Source organism: Phoca vitulina, unplaced genomic scaffold (genome assembly GCF_004348235.1).
Source record: "Phoca vitulina isolate PV1807 unplaced genomic scaffold, GSC_HSeal_1.0 scaffold18, whole genome shotgun sequence".
Taxonomy (NCBI): Eukaryota; Metazoa; Chordata; class Mammalia; order Carnivora; family Phocidae; genus Phoca; species Phoca vitulina.
The window spans coordinates 33560770-33586003 of NW_022589721.1; the positions used below are offsets into that span (position 1 = coordinate 33560770).

The 25234-nt window shown below is 59.6% G+C and overlaps 1 protein-coding gene across 3 annotated transcripts in view; it reads right to left on the minus strand.

Moving 5' to 3' along the window:
* Positions 1 to 25234, minus strand: part of TSNARE1 (t-SNARE domain containing 1) — a 144814-nt gene that overhangs the window by 83150 nt on the left and 36430 nt on the right. For all 3 annotated transcript variants that reach the window (XM_032415702.1, XM_032415701.1, XM_032415700.1), the window contains exons 4-7: positions 24357 to 24851; positions 12505 to 12582; positions 11719 to 11788; positions 451 to 541 (exon numbers count right to left, since the gene is read on the minus strand). In XM_032415702.1, the coding sequence (XP_032271593.1) occupies positions 451 to 541; positions 11719 to 11788; positions 12505 to 12582; positions 24357 to 24851 (734 nt within the window). The remainder of the gene's footprint in view (positions 1 to 450; positions 542 to 11718; positions 11789 to 12504; positions 12583 to 24356; positions 24852 to 25234) is intronic.

The following is a 25234-nucleotide window of genomic DNA, read 5'->3' on the forward strand; positions in this document are numbered from 1 at the left end:
AGGGAAGTAAGCGGTCAGGGGTGAAGGGGACGGGGGAGGGGCTGCATGGGGAGGGGCACAGGTGACGTGATGAGGGTCAGGGCTGTGAAGGGGCTGTGGCTGCAAGGATGGTGGCAATTGTGACCCCGTGATTACGTGTGTGCTCTGATGATGGGCACTGGCGTGGGTGAGGACGCGGTCGTGAGGGGTGGAGGGTGGGTGACGGGAGGAGGCGGCGGGGGCGGGGTGTCACGCGTCTCTGTCCAGACAATCCGGCTAGGACTCGGGGCCTCCAGGGCAGCGCCGGGCATACGGCAGGTGCCCAGCGAGCACATCGAGCTCCGGCCCAGGGGGCGCACCGGCCAAGCCCAGACCAGCGCAGGCATCCTGGGCCCACCTATCTCCCCAGGGGCCCCCCGGCCCCAGGCCTTCCCCCCCCCCCCCGCCCCCCCAGCCGCCAGGGCCACATACCCGGGAGCAGCCCCGCAGGAGCGCCGACATCTGCCTCAGGGCACCGGTGCTGGCCGCGATGGTCTTGTTGGTCTCCTGCTGCTCTGTGTGCCTGCAGCGGCCGGGGAAGAGAGAGGGGACGGGGAGGGGACGGGGGGAGGGGCCGGGGTGGCAGAAAGGTGACCGGACAAGAGCAGGAGCAGGGGTCAGGGGTCGCAGCGGCACAAGTCAACAGGAGCGGGAGAACCAGCAGGAGGACCAGAGGCACAAGAGAGCAGCCACGGGAGGGGATGAGGGTCAGAGGCCCAGAGGGACGGACGGACACACCCACAGATGGAGAAGGCAGGGACAGGGGCGAGGGAGGAGGGAGAGAGCGACAGGGGTGAGCCTGGACTGGGCGGATGGCCCACAGCGCAATCACTCCCGAGCTGCCACGGTCAGGAGCCCCTCCCCGCACGGCCCCTGCATGCCCCACACACGAGCTGCGTCTGGGCAGTAGCCTGGGCCCAGAGTCCGGGGGTCAGCGAGGTCGGGGAGCTGGGGGAGCGGCGTGGCCGCAGACGCCCCGGCACCCGCTGTGGGCCGGGGTGACTCTCCCACCTCCAGACCCGAGAACACTGGGGGCCGGGCCCCAGACTGTAGTTTGTGGCTCTGAGTGTGACCGCGAAGGGACTGAAAAGACCAGCTCCTCACCTGCTTCGGGGTGACCATGGCCCCCCTGGACAGAGTGACACTGGGGGCAAACCCTGCCCTCGGGCCTTCTGCGGGCACATGCACCAGAGAGGAGCCCTCCTGACCCTCTGAGTTGCAGCATGATGCCCCCTCTGCCCCCTGCAAGACCCCGCGTGGCAGGGGTGGGGAAACCGTCTGACCTGCGCCTGGGTCCCTGACACCTGCCCTGAGGCCACACAGACGGTGCAGCATAGAGCGGGGGGCGGGGTGGGGGGATGGGAAGGCGCGCCCAGGCCAGCCTGGGCAGGTGCCATCTGAGGACCGCAGCGTGAGCACCCTTTCCACCAGGCCACCAACAAATTACGGGAAACCGCAGAACACGTTTTCCCCTCGGATTCACTCAACCGTTGCGCACCACTGAGCCCCCCACTCTCCTCACTGCACCTCCTCCCGTGGTCCCCACGCTCCCTCCCACCCCATGGCCCACAGTTTGCCCTCCTGGCAGCCCCCCCCCAGCTTGGGGCCATGCTGCTCAAGGGGCTTCGCTGGTCCTCACCTCCCTGACCTCTTGTGTCTGCACCTGGAGCTCAGACCCTGGACCACCCTCTTCGCTCCCCGTGCTCACCTCCTGGGTGCTCTCCTTTAGCCTCGTGGCCTTCAGTCACCTGTGTGCCGCCGTCCCCCACACCCGTCCACACCTGGGCCTGAACTCGGGCCTGGCCCCGCCAGCAGCCCGCTAGACACCTCCACCTGGATGTGCAGTGGCATCTCAAACTCCACGTGCCCAAACCACCCGCCCCTCCGCGGGCTCACCCACGGCAACTCCGTCCCTCCAGTCCCTCCAGCCAAAGCCCCGGGGCCGCCCTTCCCAAAGCCTCTCTCCTCTCATTCTTGAGAGCAGCGCGACCCTCGGGCACCGACCCAGACTCGGGCCACCTCTCGCCCACTGCTCCCACGTGCCCCCTCGTGCCCAGCCCTGCATCTCACCAGCAGCCTGCAGCTGGGACGTCCCGTCCCGGGAGTCCAGCCACGCCCTCCAAACCCCAGAGCTCTCAGGTACGGCCGCGTGTGTTCTGTGGAAGCACAGTCCCCGCTCCTGTCACCTCGTCCCCGTTCTCACCGTGCTGGACAGACCCCTGCCTCGCTGCCTGCACCCCTACCACCTCTGCAGCCACCCTGATGGACAACGGGTACAGGCAGCCATGCCCAGGGCTTGTGACCAGCAACAGCCGCCCGGACAGAGGACACTGGACGGACGGGGGCAGCGGGACAAGTGTCTCCGGCTCATGGAGGCCGCCTCCCCTGGGGGGGCAGGCTCGCCCCCCCCCCGTCCCTGCTCCCACCGCCCCCTCCACTTCTGCCCTGATGTCACAAAGTGCTCGCACTCCCGCCCCGCTGCGCCCCCCGGCTAGAACACAGAAGCAGCGCGGAGACAGTCCCTTCCACGGCTGGGAGAGCCTGCGTTCCGACGTCTCTTTAAGGATCTCTGCTACTGTGTACAGGGACGTGCAGCACGTTTTCTTCTAGTCTGTGCTCAGGTGCTCACTGCGCTGGGAAAGGTGAGCGCTCCGCATCCTGGGGAGTGTGTAGGGTCACTGCGACCTCCGATCCTGGGTGTTTGTGGGAATGTTTTTAAGGACACGCGTAAATCCTCCAATAGACAGAGAGCTATTTAGGTTTTCCCTTTCTTCTTGAATCAGTTTTGAGAATTTATATCTTCTGAGAAATTTTTCTGGTTCACCTTAGTTATGAAGTATCAGTTTATTGTCATAACAGATTCACAGTATTTCCTAATCAGCCTTTTCGTGTTGGATCTGGAGTCCTGGTCTCTCTCTTGTTCTTATTTGTTTGTTACTGGTTCATGCTTTATGAATGAATGAACTTTATTCTACCTGTACGCTCGTTCTCTCCTTCCCTCGTGACTGGCTTGCTGGCTTCTTAGGCGGCCTGTGAATGCTGGTTTTCTGTCTTCTCTGCTGTGAGCAGGTGAGCCCCGCTCCCCCTTCCACGGCAGCTCTCACTGTGGCTGCAGCCCTCCTTCCTTGTGTTTCATTTTCTGCCGGTCTCCTCCTGTTTATGGTGTGTGCACTCACACTGTGAGTGGGTCTCTCTACGAGGTTCTTTATTAAAACGAGCAGCATGGAGACGGGCCATCTCCAGACATCCTTGTGGCCCTGGCTGCCTGGCCCTGACCAATGGGCACCCCCTCGGCCCCCCATGAAAGGAATAATAGATCATGACCAAGAGGATTCCATCCCAGGAGCACAGGGTTGACCTAACACTCAAAAAACAATGAATGAAATGCTCATAGTAACAGAATAAATTTTAAAAGGAGAAAACCATCTCCGTAAATTATATAAATTACAAAAAGTATTTGATAAAATTTGACACATATTCGTTATAAAAACTCTAGGAAAACCAGAACAAAGAAGAGAACTTGTTCAGGTGAAGTCCCAGGACACAAGGCAACACACAAAATCAGGCGTATTTCTGCATTCTTGTAACCAACAACCACAAAGTGAAATTTAAACAATAATAATTTGTAGAATACTATTAAGAAACACGAAATTATTAACGATAAATTGAATAAAATACACACAAAACCTGCACATTAGCCTTATAAGGAACTGCCGGAGAAAATGGAAGAACATTTACATCAGAGAAATCCTGACCATCTTCACAGGTTGGAAAACTCAAGATTGTTAAGAGGTCAATTCTCCTTAAGTTGGTCTATAGAGTCAATGCAATCTCAAGTAAAATTAAAGCAGGATAAGGAAATAGCAGAAATTGACAAGCTATTCTAAAATTGATATTGAAATACAAAGCACTGGAAGTATCCAAAAGAATTTCACAAAAAGATGAACAAAGCTGTAGGCGTCCAGGACGGATGTCAGGACTTACTCTAAAACTTCAGTGGTTAAGACAACGCGGTGCTGTCAGAAAGACAGACGTACAAACCAATGAAACAGAACAACCCAAAATGCAGCCACACATACATGATAAAGTAATTTTTGGTTACCTTGGTGCCAAGGTGCTCACAACAGGTAAAGGATAATCCTTTCAACAAATAGTGGGGAATAACTGGATAATCATGCTAAAAACAAAAAAACTAGCCTGGGCTCCTGCCCCATGCTGCATTCCCAGGGGCTCAGGGGAGCTCAAGGGCTCAGGCGGGACACACAGCAGGCAGCCAGCAAGACCCAGGCGCCCCCCAGCCTCTGGTGCCCAGGCAAGTCTGCGGAAGAAGGGGCGCCATCCGGCCGAGCTGCACGGGGAGGCAGGGGTCAGGAGGCTAAGTGAGGGGCAGCGTCGCACACGAAGCGTGGCCAGGGCGGGCAATCAGCAGTCAAAGGAGGGCCTGGAGGCTCAGGCCCAGGAGCTCTGGAGGAGCAGAGCAGGGAGGAGACACGTTTGGGCAGGAGAGCCAGGGCAGGTGAAGGTGAGGGGAGCCCACGGCCACCAGCTACGTCTCTTCAGGGGACAGCGTGTCACAGGAACGCCACGGATGTGTGCTCCCCCAACATGGGAAGGAAGCAAGAGAAGGAAAGAGGCTGGAACAAGGAGGAGGAGCCAGCAAAGGAGAATGACGCATGACCCACACCAGGGAAGGCAAAAGCCCAGGAGAGCAAGGGATGCACTGGCTAGAAGCTTCTAGAAGGAGAGAGTATCTCAACAATAAAAAGACCAAAAAACCCAATTCAAAAATGGGAAAAGGACCTGAACAGACACATCTTCAAAGACACACAAATGGTCAACATGTCTGTGAAAAGATGCTCACTCAACGTCGTTATCAGGAAATACAAATCAGCATCCTAGTGAGACAGCGCCTCGTCCCCACCAGATGGCTACAGTCACAGACGGGTGGGTAACAAGTGTCGGCGAGGACGTGGAGGAGGCGGAAGCCTCGCGCACTGCTGGTGGGGGGGTAAGGCGCTGCAGCCACCGTGGAAAAGTCTGGCAGCGTCCCAGCGTTAAACACAGCCAAGCCCAGCAATGCCACGCCTAGGTGCCCCCTCGAGAGAACAGAAAACGCTCGTCCACACACGCGCCCACAGCAGCCTTCCTCATAACGACCCAGAGGAAACAGTCCCCAGCCCGTCAGCTGATGAGCGGTATGTCAGCATGCTCAGGCTGCTCTAACAAATACCACGACCGGACGCCCTAGAGACAGCGGACGAGTCCCCTCACGGCTGGAGTCTGGAAGTCCAGGATCGGGACGCTGGCAGCTTCCGTGTCCGATGAGGACTGCCTTCCGGTTCAGAGATGGCACCTCCTTGCGGCGTCCTCAAAGGGTGGAAGGGGCCAGGGGGCTCTCTGGGGTCCTTTTACACGGGCGCTCGTCCCATTTGTGAGGGCTGCCCCTGCAGGACTTACTCCCCTTCCTGAGGCCCCGCTCCTAGCCCCGTCCCCCGGGTTAGGTTTTGACCTACGGATTTGGAGGGACGTCCAACAGTGGACTACTCAGCCATGGAGGCCTTGAGGAGGTTCTGGGAAACCAGGAGGAACTGCCCGTGCTCTGTGGGCCCAGCATGTGCCCAACATGTGCTCACCGGTCCCAAGCCCCTGAGGCAAGCACCCGGGCCTGCCCTTACCCAGTCCCACAGGCGAGGCTATCCCCCAGCACAGCAGTGTGGCCATCGGGGATGCTCAAGGGTGCCAGCTGCCTGGGGTCGGGGGGGGGTCACCAGTCAGGCAGGAGCTCAGCCCCTGACCCACCAGACCGAAGGGACAGCTGTCCAGGCCGAGGGGGCAGCTGTCCAGGCCCTACACAGCAATCCTCCCTGCCTCTCCGGCAGTTCCCTCCACCCACAGTGACCTTCTCCTCCTCCAACTTGCCTTCACGGCCATCCATCATGCCACTGCATTCTAGAACCTTCCACTGGCTTCCCACTGCTTTGCATATAAAGCCCAAGCCATGTGCCAGGCCTACAAGGCCCACGTGGTCTGGCCTGTGCCCACCTCACTGACCCCCCCGGGCAGACCCCCGTTTCGGGGGCTCCTCCAACACGCCCACTGCTGCTTTGGAGTTTGCAGCAGTTTGAAGAGTGGCTGCAAAAGCTTCTGACCGCTCCCACTGAGAGGTGGGGCTGGGTCGCTTCTCCTTGAATCAGGACAGGCTCAACTGCACCTTCTTCGCTAGAGCATCTGCGCCGGAGCCCTGAGCCGAGGAAGTTCAGCCCCCGTGAGGCTGCCGTGCCACAGGGAGCCCGCGTGCGGATGCCGCGGGGGACATGCCAGCTCAGTTCTGCATCTGCCTGCTGACCGTGAGTGGTGAAGAAGCTTCCAGATGCTCCAGCCCCAGCTGCGGAGGCACCCCAGCTCTGAGTGTTCTCAGCTGAGTCCCAGATATCCTGGAGCCAACACAAGCCTCCTCACAGCACCTGCCAATCTGGCTCACCAGCTCTGAGGTTTCAGTCCCACTGGCCTCCAGGCCTCGCGTCTGGCCCCAGGGCTGCTGTCAGGCTTCCCCCAGAGACAGAGCTGAGCATCACGCCCAATTCCTGACAGCGTCCCCAGGTTAAGGTGACAGGTGTCGGCACCCCCACTTCCCGGGAGCAGTTGTGTGCGGCCCGGGAAAGTCCTCCCTCCCCCGCCTCAGCTTTCTGACGGAGTCGGGGAGGCCCCGGGCCCCGAGGCGGCTCCAAGGACTCAGCGGCAGATCTCAGGTCAGCCCAAATGATGGGAGCCGATGCCACCGCGGATGACTTCTGACAGCAGAGGACAGAGCGGGCTGGAAGTGTGTCCCCCCAACCCCGGTTCTTAAGCAAATCCCGGCTCCGTCTCTGCAGCCACGTACACGCGTGACTGGGCTGGAATGAGAAGCTCACGCGGCGCCAGATCCGGCTGGTCTGAGCTCTGGGAGGAGGAAGACAGAGCCTGCCTGGTGCCTCCACAGCAGCCCTGGGCCGTCAGCACTAAGCCCCTCCAAGAGCCCCAGCCCCGTGCAGTGCTGGATTAGCGTGATCCAGGCCTCCCTGATCGCCTCGGAGCCGATCCGGACACAAATCCTGCCGAGGGGAGGAAGGTGCTGCCCACTCGGGGCCAGGGGCACCCCAGGGCCCTATCCCGCCACCAGGGCCTCTGCCCTGCCCCCACAACCGCCCACCGGGGCCTCCACCCTGCCCCCCCACCCCGGGCCTCAGCCCTACCCCCCCGGGCGGCATTGGGCAGACCCTGAGCAGACACTTCTCACACACCCCCCCGCGTGGGACCCCACATGGGGCCACCTCGACCTGCACAGGGTCAAGTGAGAGGACACGCATGCAGCAGCCCCCACAACCTGTGACGGTCAGAACATCCCAGGGAGACCGTCCCCTCTGTCCCACACTAGGAGTGGGACACTGGGTGGTCACCTCCCCTCTCCAGGCTGGAAGCCCCCTTCGTGAACACGGACTCACCCCCGCGTTGCAAACCAGGGAGAGGGAGGGGTGCCGTCAGGTTGGGCGAGAATGGAGAACAGGAGCGCCGACAGCAGGAGCGAGCCGCAGACCGGCTCCAGGGACAGGACCAGGCCCTCAGCACCGCATGGGGGCAGGGGCAGCCTGCCAGGTACCTGGCCTCCATCGTCAAATGAGGGCCCGCACCCCCGTGAGGCAGGTGGGTGAGGCCGGTCACTAGAAGGAGGCACTGCTATGGCCCCCTGAGGATGGGTCAGGGCTCCAGACCACCCACCCTCCCCCCTTCCCTCCCCCAGGCACACCTGCCCCGTCCAGTCCAGCCTCCGGGCAGGAGCCGCACCACACACCCGGTGATCAGCAAGCGCCCCCACACAGGCCTCCAGGCAGAGCTCCGCTCCCCACACCCCGCCCCAGCCAGGCCACCCTCCAGCAACACGGGGCGGGGGGTCTCGGGGCTCTGGGGACCGCAGCAGAGCTCCTGAGCTGGGGGCCCAGGCAGCCGCCAGACCCTTCAGGAAGCACTGCTACCCTCTGAGGCCATTCTCCGTCCCCCACGGCTCCCTCCACCCGCACCCCTGCTCTGGCCGTCCTCCCACTGCAGCCAGGTCTGACTGGACCTCTGCGGGGCTGAGCCCAGCACCAGGCACGGACGCCCTCACTGCCTCCTTCCCACAGGACACCGCTGGGAGGGTCTGGGTCCTCATGTCAAAGACAGGAACACCCGGGTCACACTGCATGTCACACAGCCAGGAGGGGACAGGCTGGCCCCCCCATGCCCCACTGCTGCAGCCTGTCAGTGCATGACTCCAGGGCTGAGCCGCCCAGGGCACCAGGCTACAGACGCGGTGGGGTGCCAGGGAGTGCGGTGGGCGGTGGGGGGAGGCCACCGTGGGGCGTGGGGGGGCACACTAAGGGGGGGCTCTGGAGTGGAAAAGGCAGGCCATGCTGGACAGCAGGATGGCCCATGCATCCCTCGGGGTGCCCTGCTTCATGAGCCTCCAGACATGTACCCAAGCATTGCCCCTGGGGCTCTCACCCCGGGTGCAGGATACGGCAGTCAAGGTGTTTCTGGGGGAGGGAGCTGAGGAGCAGCCCCTGAGGGAGGTGGCACTGGGCGGGTACTAGAGGAAGAGATGCCCCGTGTGAAGGTGGAAAAGTGAGAGGTGAGGGGTTGGCATGCACCCCACACACCCAGGCAGGGCCACCCGCCCGCCTCTGCTTTCTGCCCCCAAGGTCCGCCGGTCCTGGTTCGGGGCACCCAGCCCACTGCAGCCTCCAGGACCCCCATGACCACTCTCCTGGCGTCTCCCAGGCCCTGTGCAGGCCCTCCCTATGCCTTAGTGAGGCCGAGGCCCACAGGGCCCCTCACAGATGCCAATGTGGCAGACAGACAGGGGAGAGCTTGTCTGCACTTCGACCACCACGGGACTCCAGCCTGTTGGGAGAGGCAGGCAGCGCAGTCCAGCCCCATGCCCGCTCGGAGGAGCTGGGAGCACCGGAGGACCAGAGCTGGGGAGCCGTCCCCGTCCAGCCCAGAAGGAGCCTCTCTGCCCGCTGTGTGCACAGCCCAGCAGCAGCCAGGTGCGGGCCGAGCCCCACCACCTGATGCTGTGCCCAAGGCCCTACAAACCGGAGCCAGGCCTGTCCCACAGCGTGTTCATGAGGCTGAGGGGACCGATCCCTGGCCACAGGCACACTGCTCACACAGGGCTCCTGGAACACCCATCCCTCCGTTCCACAGCAGCCAGGGTGACACCCCCAAGAGACAGACAGGTAGACAAGGTCCCGCGGCCACTGAGCTTCACTCCACAGGGGAGAGAGTTCTCCAACCTGGCCACCTCAGCCAACCGGGGAGCCCATGACGGTGCCCAAGGCGGGGTCCCCTCAGAGTCCTGACACAAATGCCAAAGCCCACACGTGTCTCGCGCAAGGCAAGACGATCAGGCTCAACTCTGTGAGGATCTTAGGCCGCTAGATGTATTCATCTTGAAGGAATGTCCTCTCTCCCGAGATCAGAGCCCACCCGCTTCTGTCATACCGAAATGCCTTGTGTTCTGTAAAGTAAGGGCAATAATGGATCGTAGTGAACCTTTTTTAGTCCTTCCTTGACAAAATAAAAAAGCCACTAACTGTCAAAGTGGAGAAAACCCAGAGTTGGCAGCTTATGCTAGCCTCAGTCATTTAAAAATGCTAACAATCCATGATATGCACAAATTCCACCATGAAAGGGGTCCTGGAAGGCCCGAGGCCTGCAGCCTGGTGAGGAGCTACCCTGCAAGCAGAGGGGCTCTGGTGGGAACGGGGTTCTGGTTGCGGGGGGGACAGGAAGGTGCCAAAGCCAGAGCTGCTGGATCTGAAAGCTGAGGTCGATGGGGCAGGAACGGGGGCAGTGGTCCCAGCCACACTCCGTCACACGGGCAGGCCCGGCGTCGGGCAGGAAGGTGCAGGAGCCGGCTCTCCTCTCCAGGCCCACGCCGGTGACACCAGCCTCCAGCCAGCTGGGCAAGGCAGCCTTGGAAACACGCTCAGGGGCCAGGGCCCTGAGAATGCCAGCTGCTCAACCTGGGGGACACCGCTCCAGGGACCCAACCTGGAAACAGGCACGAATAGCAGGATCCACCACAGCACTGTTCCCGCTAATCACCCAGGTTCAACAGTGTCCTCCGCAGCTCTGAAGAGCATGTTTCTAGTGTGTAATAAGGGCACACGCACCCCAGATTCCTAATGGTAAAAAGCGGGATCCGGAACGTTATTCACTGAAATCCAATTCTGCAAAACGCGTAAGGACTTGACAAGAGGCCGGCAGGAAGTACCGAAACGTTAACAGTGCCTCCTCAGACATCCTGTGCGGCCCCATTTCCTATAATGAACATGTGCTACTTTCACAATCAGAAAACAATACATTATTTTAAAAAAGTAAATAAAAATAATTAAAAACAGAATTGTACATAAAACCTGCAAAGGACCCTCAGTTGCCTTAAGTTCTGGACCCCCAAACTCAGCAGAAGTGGTCCCAGCTAGCTTGTACGGATGGACAGGAGGAAAGATGGATGGACGGGTAGTGGGTGAGATGGATGGGTGAACCAATGCATGGGTGGGTGGATGGATAGATGGGTGGGTAGGTGGTGGCTGGATAGGGAGACGGGTAGGTAGGTGGGTGGGTAGATGGGTGGGTAGGTGGTGGCTGGACAGGGAGATGGGTAGGTAGGTGGGTGGGTAGATGGGTGGGTGGGTAGATGGATGTCCAGGTGGATAGATGGATAGGTGGGTGGGCATACGGGTAAGGGAATGAATGCATGAGTGGGTGGCTGGACGGACACACAGATGGACAGGGTGATGGATAAATAGATGGAGAGGGGCTGTGGCCTCTCCAACAGACATCAATGCCAAGAAGAGACACGTGGTCTTGGCCACAGCCCACACCCCTCAGAGCACATTTGGTCCACCGCCCCACACCATCATCCTTCCCAGGCAGGAGGCTCAGGCTCAACCAACCCAGGGTCCCCTGGAAAGGAGGTGGCAAAGGGAACAAGGGTGTAAATGCAGGTCTCAGGCTCCCCCTCGGTGCTCCCCACCTGGGCCATGCTGGGATCACACGGCTTTCTCATGAAGTGTCACCAGGCCCTGGGTAGCAGGGCGTAAACAGAGCTGCCCCCTGCCCCATGCCAGCCAGGCTAGCCCCCCCTGCAGAAATCGCCTTTCTCGCTCCCCATAGACCCAGCTCCTGAGAAGCCTTTCTGTGAGGAGCACAGCCTCATCCTAGGCAACCCCAAAAGGAAAGCCCAACAGGACCCCCACAGGGGCAGAACCAAAACCACAAAGCCCCGCTCCGACCCAGCCTGTGTGTCCACCCCTGCAAGCTGCCTGTGCACGCGGTGCACCTATATCACTGGTGTGTCCACAGGTGCGTTCACACGTGTGCAGGCCCCATCAGTGAGCTCTGGTGCGTGACACACACATGTGGGCCAAAAAGCACGCAAGCAGACGCATGTCTGCCACCTGAACAGACACCAGCGTGCATGGGTGTGCCCCATGGAGGAGGACGCTGGGTGTGAGCTCAGCCTCAGGCTGCGAGCACGAGCTCGGCTGGCCCTCGGGTGTGTGGGGCGTGCATGTGGTCCCGGCAGGTGTGGGACTGGTATGTGGACAGGCAGGCACACAAGTGGGTGCAGGGCACGCCTATGCACACCCACGGGCATGCACACGATCACACACTCACAGGCTCTCCCTCAGCTCCTGCGTGTCATTCGGCGTCCCCAGGGCCTGGAGGCTCTGCTCCAAGGAGGTCACTGCCAAGAGAAAGGGACAGGCATCAGGAGCAGAAGGACCCCCACCGGCTGATCCCCAGACTCCAGGGCACATTCCCCACCCCCAGCAGAGGCAGGGTAAGAAGCCCAAGGACATGGGGGCTGAGGCCAAGGAGACCACAGTGACCGTGAGCAGCCAGGGCCAGGACAGCTGCGGCCACAGCCCAGCCCCAGCCCCACATCGGCCAGCCATGCCCCCAGCAGAGCGTCCCAGGCACAGCCCTCTCCCCAGCCCTTCAGGCACAGGCCCACAGGCACCCTAGGTCTGGAGAGGCGGCTTTTTCTCCGCTCCTGGTCAGCACTCTCCTGATGACCTGGCAGAGCTCAGGGCTCAGGGGCAAACACCGACCCTGGCCCACAGGGTATGGCGAGCCACCCCCCATGCCCCCGATCTACAGGAGCTAAGGATGGGGCGAGACAGGGCTCTCACTCCTGATCCTGGTGACCTATGAGGCGGCCCATGCGGCCCACCCCTTCCCGGGGGGGCACTTGTCCAGATTGCAGGGAGCGGTGGACACATGGGCCACCGCCGCCCTGCCCTGAGACCACAGTGCTCTCCTGGGCTGCAGGGTGGCTGAGTAAGAGGATGGCCATGGGCACGCCCACCACCCCATGTCACCTCGACCTCCTGTGACGTGCTCAGTGGCCCAAGATGGCCAGGTCAGGTGGGGGTGAGACCGGGCCTGGCACAGACTCACCATTGGAGTTGATTCGGAAGACACCAGCCGACGTCTGCTGGAACAGCTCCTGGAGGTCAGCGGGGTCCACCTGGGTGGCTGGAAGACAGCAGAGGGGAGCACACACGTTCATGGAGCTGCATGCTCTGGGCAGTCACAACCTCCCAGCCTGGGGTCACCCAGAGCGTCAGGGATGGAACGCCAAGCCCACCCCGGGGCACACAGAGCCATAGGAAAGGGAGGAAAGCAGGGGGCAGCCCCTCAGAAAGGCCCCAGCACCCCCACGCCGGCGCACTCGAGAGAAACAAGAACCCGGTCCCACGTGAGCGCCTGCACACATGCACGTGTGGTCACTGCAGACTTACGAGTCACAGGACAGGAAGGACCCAACAGCCAGCAACCGGTGCTAAAGCAGGGTCCGTGCCCCGACGACACACCACACAGCTAAACCTCTAAAACATGCCGGCGAAGGAGGCGGGCACGGGCCTCGCGCCATGTGGTTCCACGGACAAGAAGTGCCCAGATCCACAGGGATAGAAAGCAGATCCACGGTGGCCAGGGGCTGGGCTAGGGGACACAATGACTGCTAATGGCTGTGCGGTTTCTTTGGGGATAACACAAGGTTCCGGGTTATTCATGGTGATGGCTGCACACACCGTTGCAGATATTAAAAACCACTGAAGTGTGCATTTTAAGATGGTTAACACGGCGAATTTTACATTGTGTGAATTTTAACTCAACTTAAAAAACTCTACTGAACATTGTGTGGACACCACCAAGTCCTGGAGGGACGGGAAGGCCACACACGTGGCCACAACAGCAAGGTCTGCCTCCCTTAAAGGACGCGGCCCTGCCCTTCCCATGGCTCTGCCCACCCTGGGTACCCACGCAGAGAAACACAAAGAGGCCCACAAGAAGCTGGCGCACGACGCTCACAGTGGCTTCAAACCACAACCCGGAAAGGGTGCCACTGGCCACCAAGAGAATACACAGGACACTTCACGTGACAGAGCCACAAAGAGGAAGGACTCACATGCGTGTCTACACTGCCCACCCCGGCCCCCAGGAAAACAGGCGCCTCAGCCTGGATGGGCCAGAGCTGGGCAGGTCTCCAGGCAATCGACAGGGATTTGTCCATGATGACCAGGGTCGGGGGCGGAGGGGGCAGCGGCCTGGGCCAGAGTGGGGAGCCACGGCCTCTGGGCCCCCACCCCGGGCTGTGCAGCCTCACCTACGCAATGGGGAGGCTGCTGGGAGTTTTTCTACGTACTCCTGGCCCCTGGCCTCAGTATGAAATGAGAAGAGGAAGTACGTGGCTCCAGGAATCTTTCTTATCCTCCAAGTCTATGTGTAGATGATTCTAGAAGCCAGTTACATTGGGGTAGATGCCGCCCATCCTCCCTTCTCAAAGCTGTCTTTCTCTGGACATCTCCGGAAGCCCGTCCACAGGCTCTCCCTGCCGGCCAGCCCTCCTGGGTCCCCCCCCTCCAGGACCCTGTGTACTCCTGACCCCGTGGGGTGTGCATCTTTCCAGAGGACACCGGCTTACTGGCTTTGTGACATTCTGTCTCGGGTCCAGGGCTGAAGCAGCTGAGCTCAGAGAGGTGGAGGAAGTGGCCCAGGAAAAGGGCAGAGGTGGGGCGGGGATGGCAGCCTTTACAAAGGTGGAGAGCTCCACCCCGCAGGGCAGGGCGGCTGATGGTCTCAGCGGGGGAGACGCAGATGCAGCTCTCCAGCCCCTGCTCCAAGCGCCAGGCCGTGCAGGGCCCTCGGGGAGCAGGCCCCTTACTGGCTGCGGTGAGGGGGGCAGGTGCCTGAGAGCAGCCTGGGAGGCCCCCCAGCACAGCGGCTGTGGGTGTGCCAGCCCGGTCACAGCAGCAGGTGCAGCCGTCTACGATGCCACCGCCACCAGCCCCGGGGCGTCTGGTGCACCCCCAACACGCTGTGGGTGGGCATGGAACCCGGGGCAGGGGCTGTCAGCCATACTGCAGACCCACGGGGCGTGGGGGGTGCAAACGTCCCAGCCCAGCAGCAAGGACAGCAAGGCCACCACCCACACAGCCTTCCGCCCCCACGGAAGTCTGGGGGAGGCCGTGGGGGCTCCCACCTCAGCGGAGACGATGCCCGGCAATGCTGGCTGAGGCCTGTCCCCTAGGATCCAGTGTCTCCTCATTCCTCGTACCTGGCCACACAGCTCAGACACTCCCCTGCAGCCAGAGGGCCCGCGGGACCCGATTCTCACCTGGAGTTAGAGTGTCCAAGTGCAGTTTCCCCTCGTGTTCTTACAAGGAAGCTGCTGGCCCGGGACGGCCTCACCCCCTTCCCCACCGGGATGCCATGGGGTGCAACCTCCGACCAGGGGCACCCGCGAGGGGACGGAGCCACAGCTGGGGGCAGCCCTGGTGGCGGCAGGAGGAGTCTGAGGCTTAACCCCCTCTTTACTACCACAGGGATGCAGCAGGACAGAGGAGGGGCCGGAAACCTGACAGATTCCCACATCCACAAACACGCTGCTGGGGCTGCTAGGGGGTCGGGCTCCCCGGGACTGTGCGCCCAGACCTCACACCCAAGCGGCCCGCTGGTCAGACGGGGGGGGCAGTGAGACGGTGACCGCACGACACTAGCAGGGCCTCTGCACGCAGCCCAGGGGACCCACGCAGGGCCGGGATCCAGGCGGGCAGGGGCAGGACGATGAGGTCAGAGCCTTGGGGAAGAGGTGGTAGGGCTGTGGGAGGCTGAACTTGCAGGAGTGGAGGGAGAGGGAGGACATCACGTCCCTTAGGCCCAGATGTCCAGTGGGCACGACTGGGGTGGGAGGGGGCCAGCCACCAGCACGGGAGACACAGAGGAGAAACAGGCAAGGGAAGACGCAAAAAGGTCACTGTGGTCAGCAGCGGGTCAGCTATGGGCCATGTGGGGCGACTCTCAGGTCAGAGGTATGTGCTGGCCAATGGAATACAGAAATTAAGACCAAAAAAAAATAAGCCAACTTCTCCTAGAATCACAATGCAGGGTGCCTGATAGTACTTCAGCCTCTGTCGTAAGGGAACAGGGCCCAGGATTACCGTCCCCTGAAAATGGCTAAAACTGCACGAAAGATGGAAAATGACGTTCTGATCCCGGACAAACTCTGTCACAGCCCTGGGAAAGCATCACCCCGGCTGTTTCCCAGGAGCAAGGCCAGACCGTGGAGCAGCGAGGGCGGGCCAGAGCGGGGCCGGCGTCGCTGGGTCCGGAGGTGGACCCCGGGGCCTGGCAGGTCCAGCAGCTGCCCTGGGTGCAGGAGACAGAGGGGAGACGATGAGGCAGAAGGGGCTCCAGGAGCCTGTCCCGTCCCCTGGTCTCCAGCCAAACCCATGTCTGTGCCTGCATGGGGAAAGACGCCCCTCGGCTTAGGGCACAGGGGTCACGAGGGAGCTGCAGGCACCTCCTCACCCAGCAGGGTCGGTGTGAGTCAGGGGCAGGAGAAGGGGAGGAGCTCTGAGTACCCACGGCGTCCAGCAGTGACGGCACAGGCCGCGCCTCTGGAGGGCGGGGAGTGTCATGGTGGCAGCTACTTCAGAAGTGCCCTAAAAGATGTTTATCACAAGCCCTAAGAGATCACAGTGACCCACAAGTAAGTTCACTGCCCCTGGAACAAAGTCTAATCCTCCTCAAGTAAAACAACCAAACCCAGCACAAAAGCACCCAAAATTCACAATTAAAACTTACTGGACATACAAAGAAGCAGGAGCACGTATGTGACCCCTAACCATGAGAAAAATCAGCCAACATAAAATCAGACCCAGAAACGAGAGAGATGACTTAGTGGAGAAGAGCATTCATCAACGTTACAACAGCACTGAGGGACACGAAGGGTCACGTCTACCCAGCAAGGAGAGACCGAAGATGTGGAAAAGCCGCAGAGGCCCTTGTGAAGGCCCCCCCTGCTTGGGGTCAGCAGCAGATGTGACGCTGCAGGGCACAGGGGAGTGGATTCGAGGAGAGCACAGTGGCCGAGCCATAGGGACCTCAGGGTGACACCCAGCAGCCCGGCAGGGGAAGGGGAGCCACAGACGGGCCACAAACAGGGAGAAGTTCAAGAAATAAGGGCCAAAAGTATCCAAATTTTACGCAATTAAAAACTGAGAGTTTCATGGAGAATTTCATAAAGTCCCAAACAGAGCAAATACTAAAAATTCAGAGCCCAAGGCACAGTAGTCAAAACTGCAGGAAGCCTGCGGGGAAGAGGACACTTCCGAAGGGGACAGAGGAGCACCACACCACCACAGAACGGAATACGGGGGACGCTTCGCCCAAACACGCCGCAGCAACAGCGGCAAAGTGCCAAAAGAAGGGGAAAAAATCTTTCAACCAGAATTCCATACCCAGCAGAAATATATTTCAAAAACAAAAGAAAAGTAAGGATTTATTTTAGACAAAAAAGCTGAGAGACTCTGTCCCAGCCAGATGTGCAGCCCAGGAAGCGTTAACAAGAAATCGGTCAGGTCAAAAGAAACAATAAAAGGAAATGGAAATGTGGATCTGCATGAGAAGCCAGAGTGAGGGAGGGCGGGCGTCAGGGCAAATAAAACAGACACCTTGTCTCATTTTAAATTTATCTCAGAGAACACTGATTATTAAAGTGAAACCCACGGGGCGCCTGGGTGGCTCAGTCATTAAGCATCTGCCTTCGGCTCAGGTCATGATCCCAGGGTCCTGGGATCGAGCCCCGTGTCGGGCTCCGTGCTCTGCGGGGAGCCTGCTTCTCCCTCTCCCTCTGCCTGCTTCTTCCCCTGCTTGTGCACTCTCTCTCTGTCAAAAATAAATAAAATCTTTAAAAAAATAAATAAATAAAGTGAAAGCCATAAGAGGCCCGCTAGCAATAACACACCGTCCCGAAGGGAAGCGGGAGTAGACCGTGCGAGGCTCCCAGGTCACACGCCGAGTGCCTGAGCAGGACCCGAGGGCACCGTCAGGAGCTCAGGTGGACACCAGAGACTCCAAAGCAGCCGCTAAAACACAAAACGAGCAGGTATCGCTGATGAGCCACGAGTGGGGGCAAAATGGAATAATAAACAACATTCAATTCCTCCAAAAACACGAAGGAAGAAAGAAAGGGAGATACAGACTGCGAACATGAAGGTGGGAGATTTAAGCCCGAGCACACCGGCATTTGTGCCAACGACAAATGGCCCAAACCCCAGTGAGGCGCCAGCGCAGTCCACGTGCGGCTGGCGGCTGCCACAGTGCAGAGGACGGGACCTGTCATCACCAAAGCTCCCGTGGACAGCACCACTGCGGCCGTTCCAGTCAAGGCAGGGATGGTGAGACAGGGCCAAAAGCAAACTCCATATACACTGAGTACGGGAAAAGCACGTTATATGTAAAACCAGACATAACTTGGAAGTAAAAGGATTGGAAAACACATTGCCTAGGACAGTAATCCTAAGAAAGCTGGAGCAGCTATGCTAACATTAGAGAACTCAGAACCACACATGTAAGTAGAGATAATAGGAATGTTTTTGCAGCAACAAAGGGGTCAACTAATGAAGATGACAAAACAGTCCTAAACGTGCATGCTCCTAATACCACAGCTTGAAAATGTCTGAAGCAGAAACTGATGGAACCGAAAGGAGAAACAGACAAAATCCAGTTATAGTGAGAGTCATCAACACCCCCTCCCAGCAGTAAACAGAGCAGCAAAGAGAAAATCAGTGAGGATACCAAGACTTGAACAACACCATCGATCAACTTGACCTGAGTGACATTTCTAGGACACGCCACCCAACAAACGCACACGGTACACACACGAGGATACACTGTATTTCAGAGAATACAGCAAGTCCCAATGTGTTTATGACAGCTGAAATTATACAAAAGATTCTATGATCACAACAGAATTAAACTAGAAGTTAGTAAAAGAAAAATATCTGGAAACAAAAAGAATTATTTTAAATTTAAACAATATACCTCTAAATAACCATTAAAAAATTACAAAGGAAATTAGAAAATATTTTTCAATGAATGAATGAAAACACAATATATACAAAATTGTTCAAGTAGAGCAATGCACAGAGGAAAATTTATAGCAATAAACACTTACATTAGGAAAGAAGGAAGGTCTCAAATCAATGATCTAACAGAAGCAAATTAACCCCAGAGTGAGGAAAAGGAAGGAAATAATAAAGATGAGCAAAAATCAATTAACTTGACATTGGATAGAGAAGACTAATGAAATCAAAATCTGGTTCTTTGAAACAATCAATAAAATTGATAGACTTGCAGTCAGACCGGTCAAGTACGAAATAGAGAAAACACAACTAGCAATGTCAGAAACGAGAGAGGCAGGCTCACTGCCGACCACACGGACATTCAAACAATACTAAGGGAATATTGCAGACAACAGCCCGGCAGTAAATGCCACAATTTTGATGAAATGCGTAAGTTCCTTGAAAACACAAATAATCGAAGGTCATATGAGAAGCAGCAGCAGCCTAGGTGGCACTGTAACACGTTAACATGTAACATGCGACACTGTAACACGTACATGTAATGTTGTAACACGGTAACCCATGACACTGTAACTGGAAGAAAGGGTAGTTTCAAACCTTCCCACAATGAATGCCAGCTCAGAGGCCTCCCTGGTGAATTCTGCCAAATATTTAAGGGAAGAATAGTATCAATTCTACACAAATTTTCTCAGAAAACAGAGGAGGAGTAAATAATTCCCAACCCGCTTCAAGACTATAGTTACTTTATAGTCAAGGTGGCTTGGTGTTGCGTTAAGCAGAGACCCAGATCATCAGGAACAAGTCGACCTCCCAGTGGCTTTAGACAGAAGCATCAAGGTGATTCGGTCTTCTCAACCAACGGTGATGAACAACTGGATATCCACTGATCCCCAACCCCAAACTAACAAGACTCAAAAATCAATTGCCCATGTATCAGACACTTAAACGCAAAAGCTAAAACTATAAAACTTCAAAAAACAGGGGCGCCTGGGTGGCTTAGTCAGTTAAGAGTCTGCCTTCGGCTCAGGTCATGATCTCAGTGTCCTCAGATCGAGTCCCACGTCAGGCTCCCTGCTCTGTGGGGAGTCTGCTTCTCCCTCTCCCTCTGCCCTCTCCCTGCTCCTGCTCTCTCTCTCAAAAAAAAACTTCAAAAAACAATGAATAAATAAAATCTTAAAAAAATTTAAAGGGGCGCCTGGGTGGCTCAGTCATTAAGCATCTGCCTTCGGCTCAGGTCATGATCCCAGGGTCCTGGGATCGAGCCCGCATCGGGCACCTGGCTCCATGGGAAGCCTGCTTCTCCCTCTCCCACTCCCCCTGCTTGTGTTCCCTCTCTCACTGCCTCTCTTTCTGTTGAATAAATAAATAAAATCTTTTAAAAAAACTTCAAAAAACAATAATTCTGGGACTTTGTAGTAGGCAAGAACTTTTTTAGGTGGAATACAAAGAGCAGAAACCCCAAAACACCGATAACATCAAAATGTAAAAAGCTTCAAAAAAACCCCATCAAGAAAAAACAAGACAGTGCAGAGCCTGACAGAAGGTTTGCACCATGGCTACCCGATGGCCCCGGAACCCAGACGCCGGGACGGGCGCGAGCAGTGCGGGCCGGCCCCCAGCCCGGTGGGAACGCCGACCACAGCAGAGGACATGCTGCAATGACGCCTGCCCGCACGGCCTCGGGGCACGTGGTGACGGCATGCACAGCGTGCGCAAGCACGCGCGCTGCTGTGCGAACCCAGTGGGACAGCCACTTTGGAAACCAGTTTGGAAGTTTCGGAGCGAGTTAAATGTCTCTCCAAGCCCCCGAGAGAGTGAGAATGCACAAAGGTTCGCGGTGCCTTCACTCAGCCAAAAGCTGGCAACCACACAACCGTCCATCAGGGCAGACGAGACACAAACTGTGAGATGCCCACTCCTGAGCAATGGGAGGACAAGCCACCGGACCCCTGACACGGGAGTCCACGTGCCCGCGAGTCCACAGAGGCCCACCCCACGGCGGCACAAAGCAAGCTAGTGGCTGCCCTGGGCCGGTGCACAGCACGAGTCGTGATGCCCCCTCGCTAAACTCCGCCACGGGGAAGCTGCTGGGCACACGTCACCAAACTGCACGTGGACGCACTGTATCGCTCCCAGGCCCCGCACGACCACACGAGGCGTGGATAAAATAAAAAAGTAAAACCGGCAGAACTCATCGGGCTTTTCTCTGGGACTCCTCCTCCCCGCCCTCTGCTTCTGCCGTGAGCAGAGACAATGGGACGCTCTCGAGCCACCAGATCACAGTCACTAGCCCCGCCGGCATCTCTGCAGGTGCGCGGCATTATCTGCCCGCAGGAAGGGGACCCGAGGCTTCCGACGCACACTTGGCAACGCCTTCTGTCCGCCAAGGGGCCCAGCTCCACGTCTGCTCCAGCCACCTGCCCCTAATTTCCCCGGGGCCCAGAGGCAGCAGCCCCACCAGTAATGCGGCAGGAGCACAGAGACCCCCGTGGAACCAGACGTCGTCCCCAGCTGCCCCGCCGCATGGGCCAGGCGGACAGGGGGACAGCGGGCTCTGCCGGGCTCTGCCCCACCACGTGGCTCCCAGCTGCAACAGACGGCTGGTTGAAGGACTGGGGTGTCGACTCGTGCAGGGCAGGAGGAGGCCGAGTGGTGATATGGCGCCCCGGACGCAGGACGAGCAAGGGAAGTCAGAGGACCTCTCAGCCGCAAAGCAGACAGGCCTGGGCAAAACCCAGTGCCCCGGTGCGCTTGCACTGCTGGGGGGAGGGGATGACAGCACCATCTCACAGGCTGCTGGGGGTCCACGGGCACAGCACCTGCACAGACCCAGGGCCCCAAGGAGGCCAGGGATGACAGCAGCAGCCCCTTCCCTGGACGACACTGGCCACATCCACAGACAGGACGTGGGGGTGTGCACACCCCACCCTGAGCGACCCCCAGCAAGGGCAGGTCCAAGCATGCGCAACGGGGCCAGCGGCGAAGGACAGGACAAAGCCCCCTGGCCCGCCCCTCCGCGGCCCCCTCACAGCCTGCCTCCAACCCCAGAGGGCCCTGCTCCCTTCCGGCTGGGGGAACCAATCCCCCTTCTAAGCCTCGCACACATACCAGAGCTCCAAAATACAGAGAGCCACGCTTGCTGCACCTGCCAGGAGAAACAGACAAATCCGAAATCCTGGAGTGTGGCGGGAGCAGGATTGCAGGGGGTCCCCACAGTCAGCCCCGGGCCACCTCCGCGGCCTGGAGCGAACACTCAGAATTCAGCCACTCTGAGAGCAGATCTGAGTTATGAAGCTCGGGTGTCACCGGATGTGCTCCATGGGCCTTCCTAGGTGCACTCACCCAGGTGACACGGGACACGGGTTGGAACTCTGCCCCCACACCGAGTGCATGGAAGCAGGCCCAGGGGCGTCAGGGGACCCGGAACCACATGAGCATGAGGCAGAGGAAGGAGCCTAACAGCAAGGGGATAAAGGCCCTGCAGCATCGGGGGCTCCTCCTTCCCGAGCAGCATGGCCACTGGGGGCGCCCAGAGCACAGAGCAAGAGGAGGGGTGGGGCTGGGGGGGCATCTGGCCTGCATGCAGGCTCCCGGCCCCGGTTCCATGCCTAGGGCACTAGAGGAGGAGCCAGGGAGGGCTGGGTACAGGGGGAGACGGGGCAGTGCCGCATGCCAGTGGGATGACCTCACTGTGGGGGGGGAGGGCAGCCAGCCAGGAGCCTGCCCCATGAAGGCACCCCTCCCCAGGGTGGCAGCCTGAAGAGGCTGAGGCTGCTTCAGGCCATGGAGTGGCTCATCGTGCTGCGATGGATTGGTAATGTCTGCACAGACAAGGCACGGAGCGTCCCCGTGGCAGGAATTTCCCTTTTCCCCGTGCTCGACAGCAACAGTCCTGCAAAGTGCTCTGGGAAAGAAAGGCTCTGCGACCAGATCCAAGTGTTGGCAGGCTGCGGGGCACCCCCCGTGAGGAGCAACAGCACCCGCACCTGGGCCACACGACGGACCGTCCCATGGTGCTCAACAACTCCCCAGAACTCCAGTCTGGGGCAGGTCACTCTGCGAGGGAAGGCTAACCTTCCAGGGCCTCGGGAACAGAAGCGTCTGGAAACAATCACAAAGCCGTGAAAGCCAGGAGCTGGGGGCCCGCCTGGACCTGCAGGGAGCAGTGCTGCGAGGGCGCCACACTCCTCCTTCACGCCCGCTCCAAGGAAATGAGCGCCCCCAGGTGAGAGCGCTGGAAAGCCAGAGGGCAGGGCTGAGGAATGTGTGCAGCCGGGTCCCCAGCTGGTGAGGGCGCATCCTTCGCCAAACGCACCAGCACCCCATGCGGGGATGAGTGGACACCCGCGAGACAGAGCGGAGTCTGGGGCCGGGGCCACAGCAGGGTTGCACGCTGGGCCAGGGAGGCAGACAGCTGTGCGGGAGGAGGCGGCCTCGAGGTCGGGGTGTGGGGCGGCACTCTGGGCGTGCAGGAGGGAGGCGAGCGTGCGTTAGGGTCTGTCCGGGAAGAACGTGGGCCAAACAAGGGAGGCAGAGCTTTGCAAGGCACGCACTGGGCACGGCACGGCCAGTTCTTCCACTGCGCACAGCAACCCACAGGGGCTTGCATGCCCCCTTACAGAGCAGGAGGCCCTCAGCCTCAGGGATCCCACTGCTCGGGGCCCCAGCCAGCACCAGGTCACAAGGTCACCAGGGCAGCGGCGCCCATCACTGGGGAGACCACGTCACCAAGTCGTGCGCGCGGCTGGCAGCAGAGATGAGACCCAACCTGTGCCGGTCTCTAGGAAAACACGTGTTTGCCTCTGCTTTGTTTCTGACACTCTGTATTTTCTGGCCCAAAGTCGAAGACTAGGTAAGGACTGAGAAATGGTCCCCAGAATCTACCTCCAGTACCCACCTACGACAGAGGAGGCACGCACAGATGATCCGCACACCCCCACCCCATGCCTCCTTTCCCCGCCCTAACTGCCAGTATTTGGGCTCAGCCTCCATCCTCCTCCAGCTCCCAGGCAGCTCTGCACCGTGTGCCCCACCGGGGCTGCACATGTCCATACAACGGGCACCCGTCTGGGACCCGCCCCGCTGAGCTCCCAGCAGAGCTCCCAGACATTGGGCTGACCTCCATCGAGCCCCCTGACCCACTACGCCGGATGAGGAGAAGTCACGCCCCGCAGAGCAACGCTCCCCTGGAAAACAGCTGCGGAAGGACCACTTGGGCTCCGGGTGACCCTCTCCCCCACCAAGCTGTCCCACCAAGCTGTCCACCTGACGCCGCAGGGCCAGCCCGGCCCTTACTGAGGCCTGTTCTGGATGTTAAGCCAGCAACAGAGCCCGGCGCTCCCAACCGCAGCTTTGCAGCCCCGGTAGTAAAACCAGAAAATCAGCAGGAGCGCTTCATTCAGCAGACAGGGGAGGAGCACGGGATGGGGCGGAGCAAAAGAGAGAAACGTCAGGGCGTAGAGGACAACGTGGAGTAACCATGGTCTTGAAAACCTCGTGTTACAGGTGTGAGTGTCTGTGGGACCGCACAGGAAAACGCGTTTCTTCCTGTAGGTCATGGTCCAGAGGCAGGAAGCAGACGTCCCTCAGAGGAGAGCCGCGTCTGTGTGCGCCCAGCTCCCCATTCCGCAGCCGGGGGCGAGAGGGCAGAGGCAAAGCAGAGGGGAGGCAAGCGCAGCTGCGGGGCTGTGATATTTAGAAAGCTGTCCCCGCGTGGCCACACCAGCGCGTGCGCGAAGGAACAGGAACGGCCCCAACCCTGGCGGCGGGGACGAGGAGGAGGGCATGGTGGGAGGCCCCTGGGGCTGAGGGACGAGGAGCAGCCCGCCCGCGGTGGGTCTCTGCTTCCTGCCCGCCGGTCAGCTGGGCCAAGGGACTCACCTGGGAGCGGCTCCGGGCCAAAGCCCTCAGGGGACAGGGCCTGGCAGGAGAAGGTCTTGGCCACCGCCTGCTCCACGGGCGTGAGGGCCAGGGCCTGGGGCCCGCCGGGGCCACGGGCCACACGCTGCAGGTCACCCAGTTTGCGCCGCACGACGGCACGCAGGTCCCGCCACTTGTGCTTGAGGTCCACGATGTCGCGGCGGCAGTAGCCCAGGGCGTTCACGGCCTGCAGGATGCGGCTCCACACACAGAACCTGCGGGCCGGCTCGGCCTTCAGCAGCCCCGTGCCGAACAGCAGCTGGTGGTGCTTGCTGACCTTGGACACCAGGACCTCCGTCTCCTGTGGGCAGAAGTTGGGCTTCCTCTTCTTGGCCCGCGTGGCACTGGGCCCCGCCAGCCGGCCACGGGCCCCACCGGCGCAGTCCTTCCTCGGACCAGCAGCGGGCGGCGAGGTGGGCCCCGGCGTCCCACTGCCTTCAGGAATGACCCCTGGCCCTGGAAAGGCACCAAAAGGTGGGTGTTGAAGGCCTGGGCCGGTGGGGGTGGTGGCTGTGGCGCTGGCCTCGTCTCTGGCTTCGGCTTCAGGACACCGCTGCCCGCTCCCAGCTACCGCCCCCTCCCTGCGAGGCATCCAGAGGCCCGGGTCCGAGTCCTAGCCCTGAGACTGCCTGACGGGCGCCCTCAGCCTTCCTGCCCAGCCGAGCGCAGGTGGAGGACAGGAGCAGGAGGGCAGGCAGGTGGCCGGGCCCATAGCCTCCACCCTCTGCCCCTCTGTGTCCCCACAGCCTCCCGCTCCTCCGCTCACAGGGGTCCCTGGGCTGGGCAGGCACACAGTGCCAAGTCTTCAGGCCTCTGCCCACGTGGGAGCTTTGTCAGCA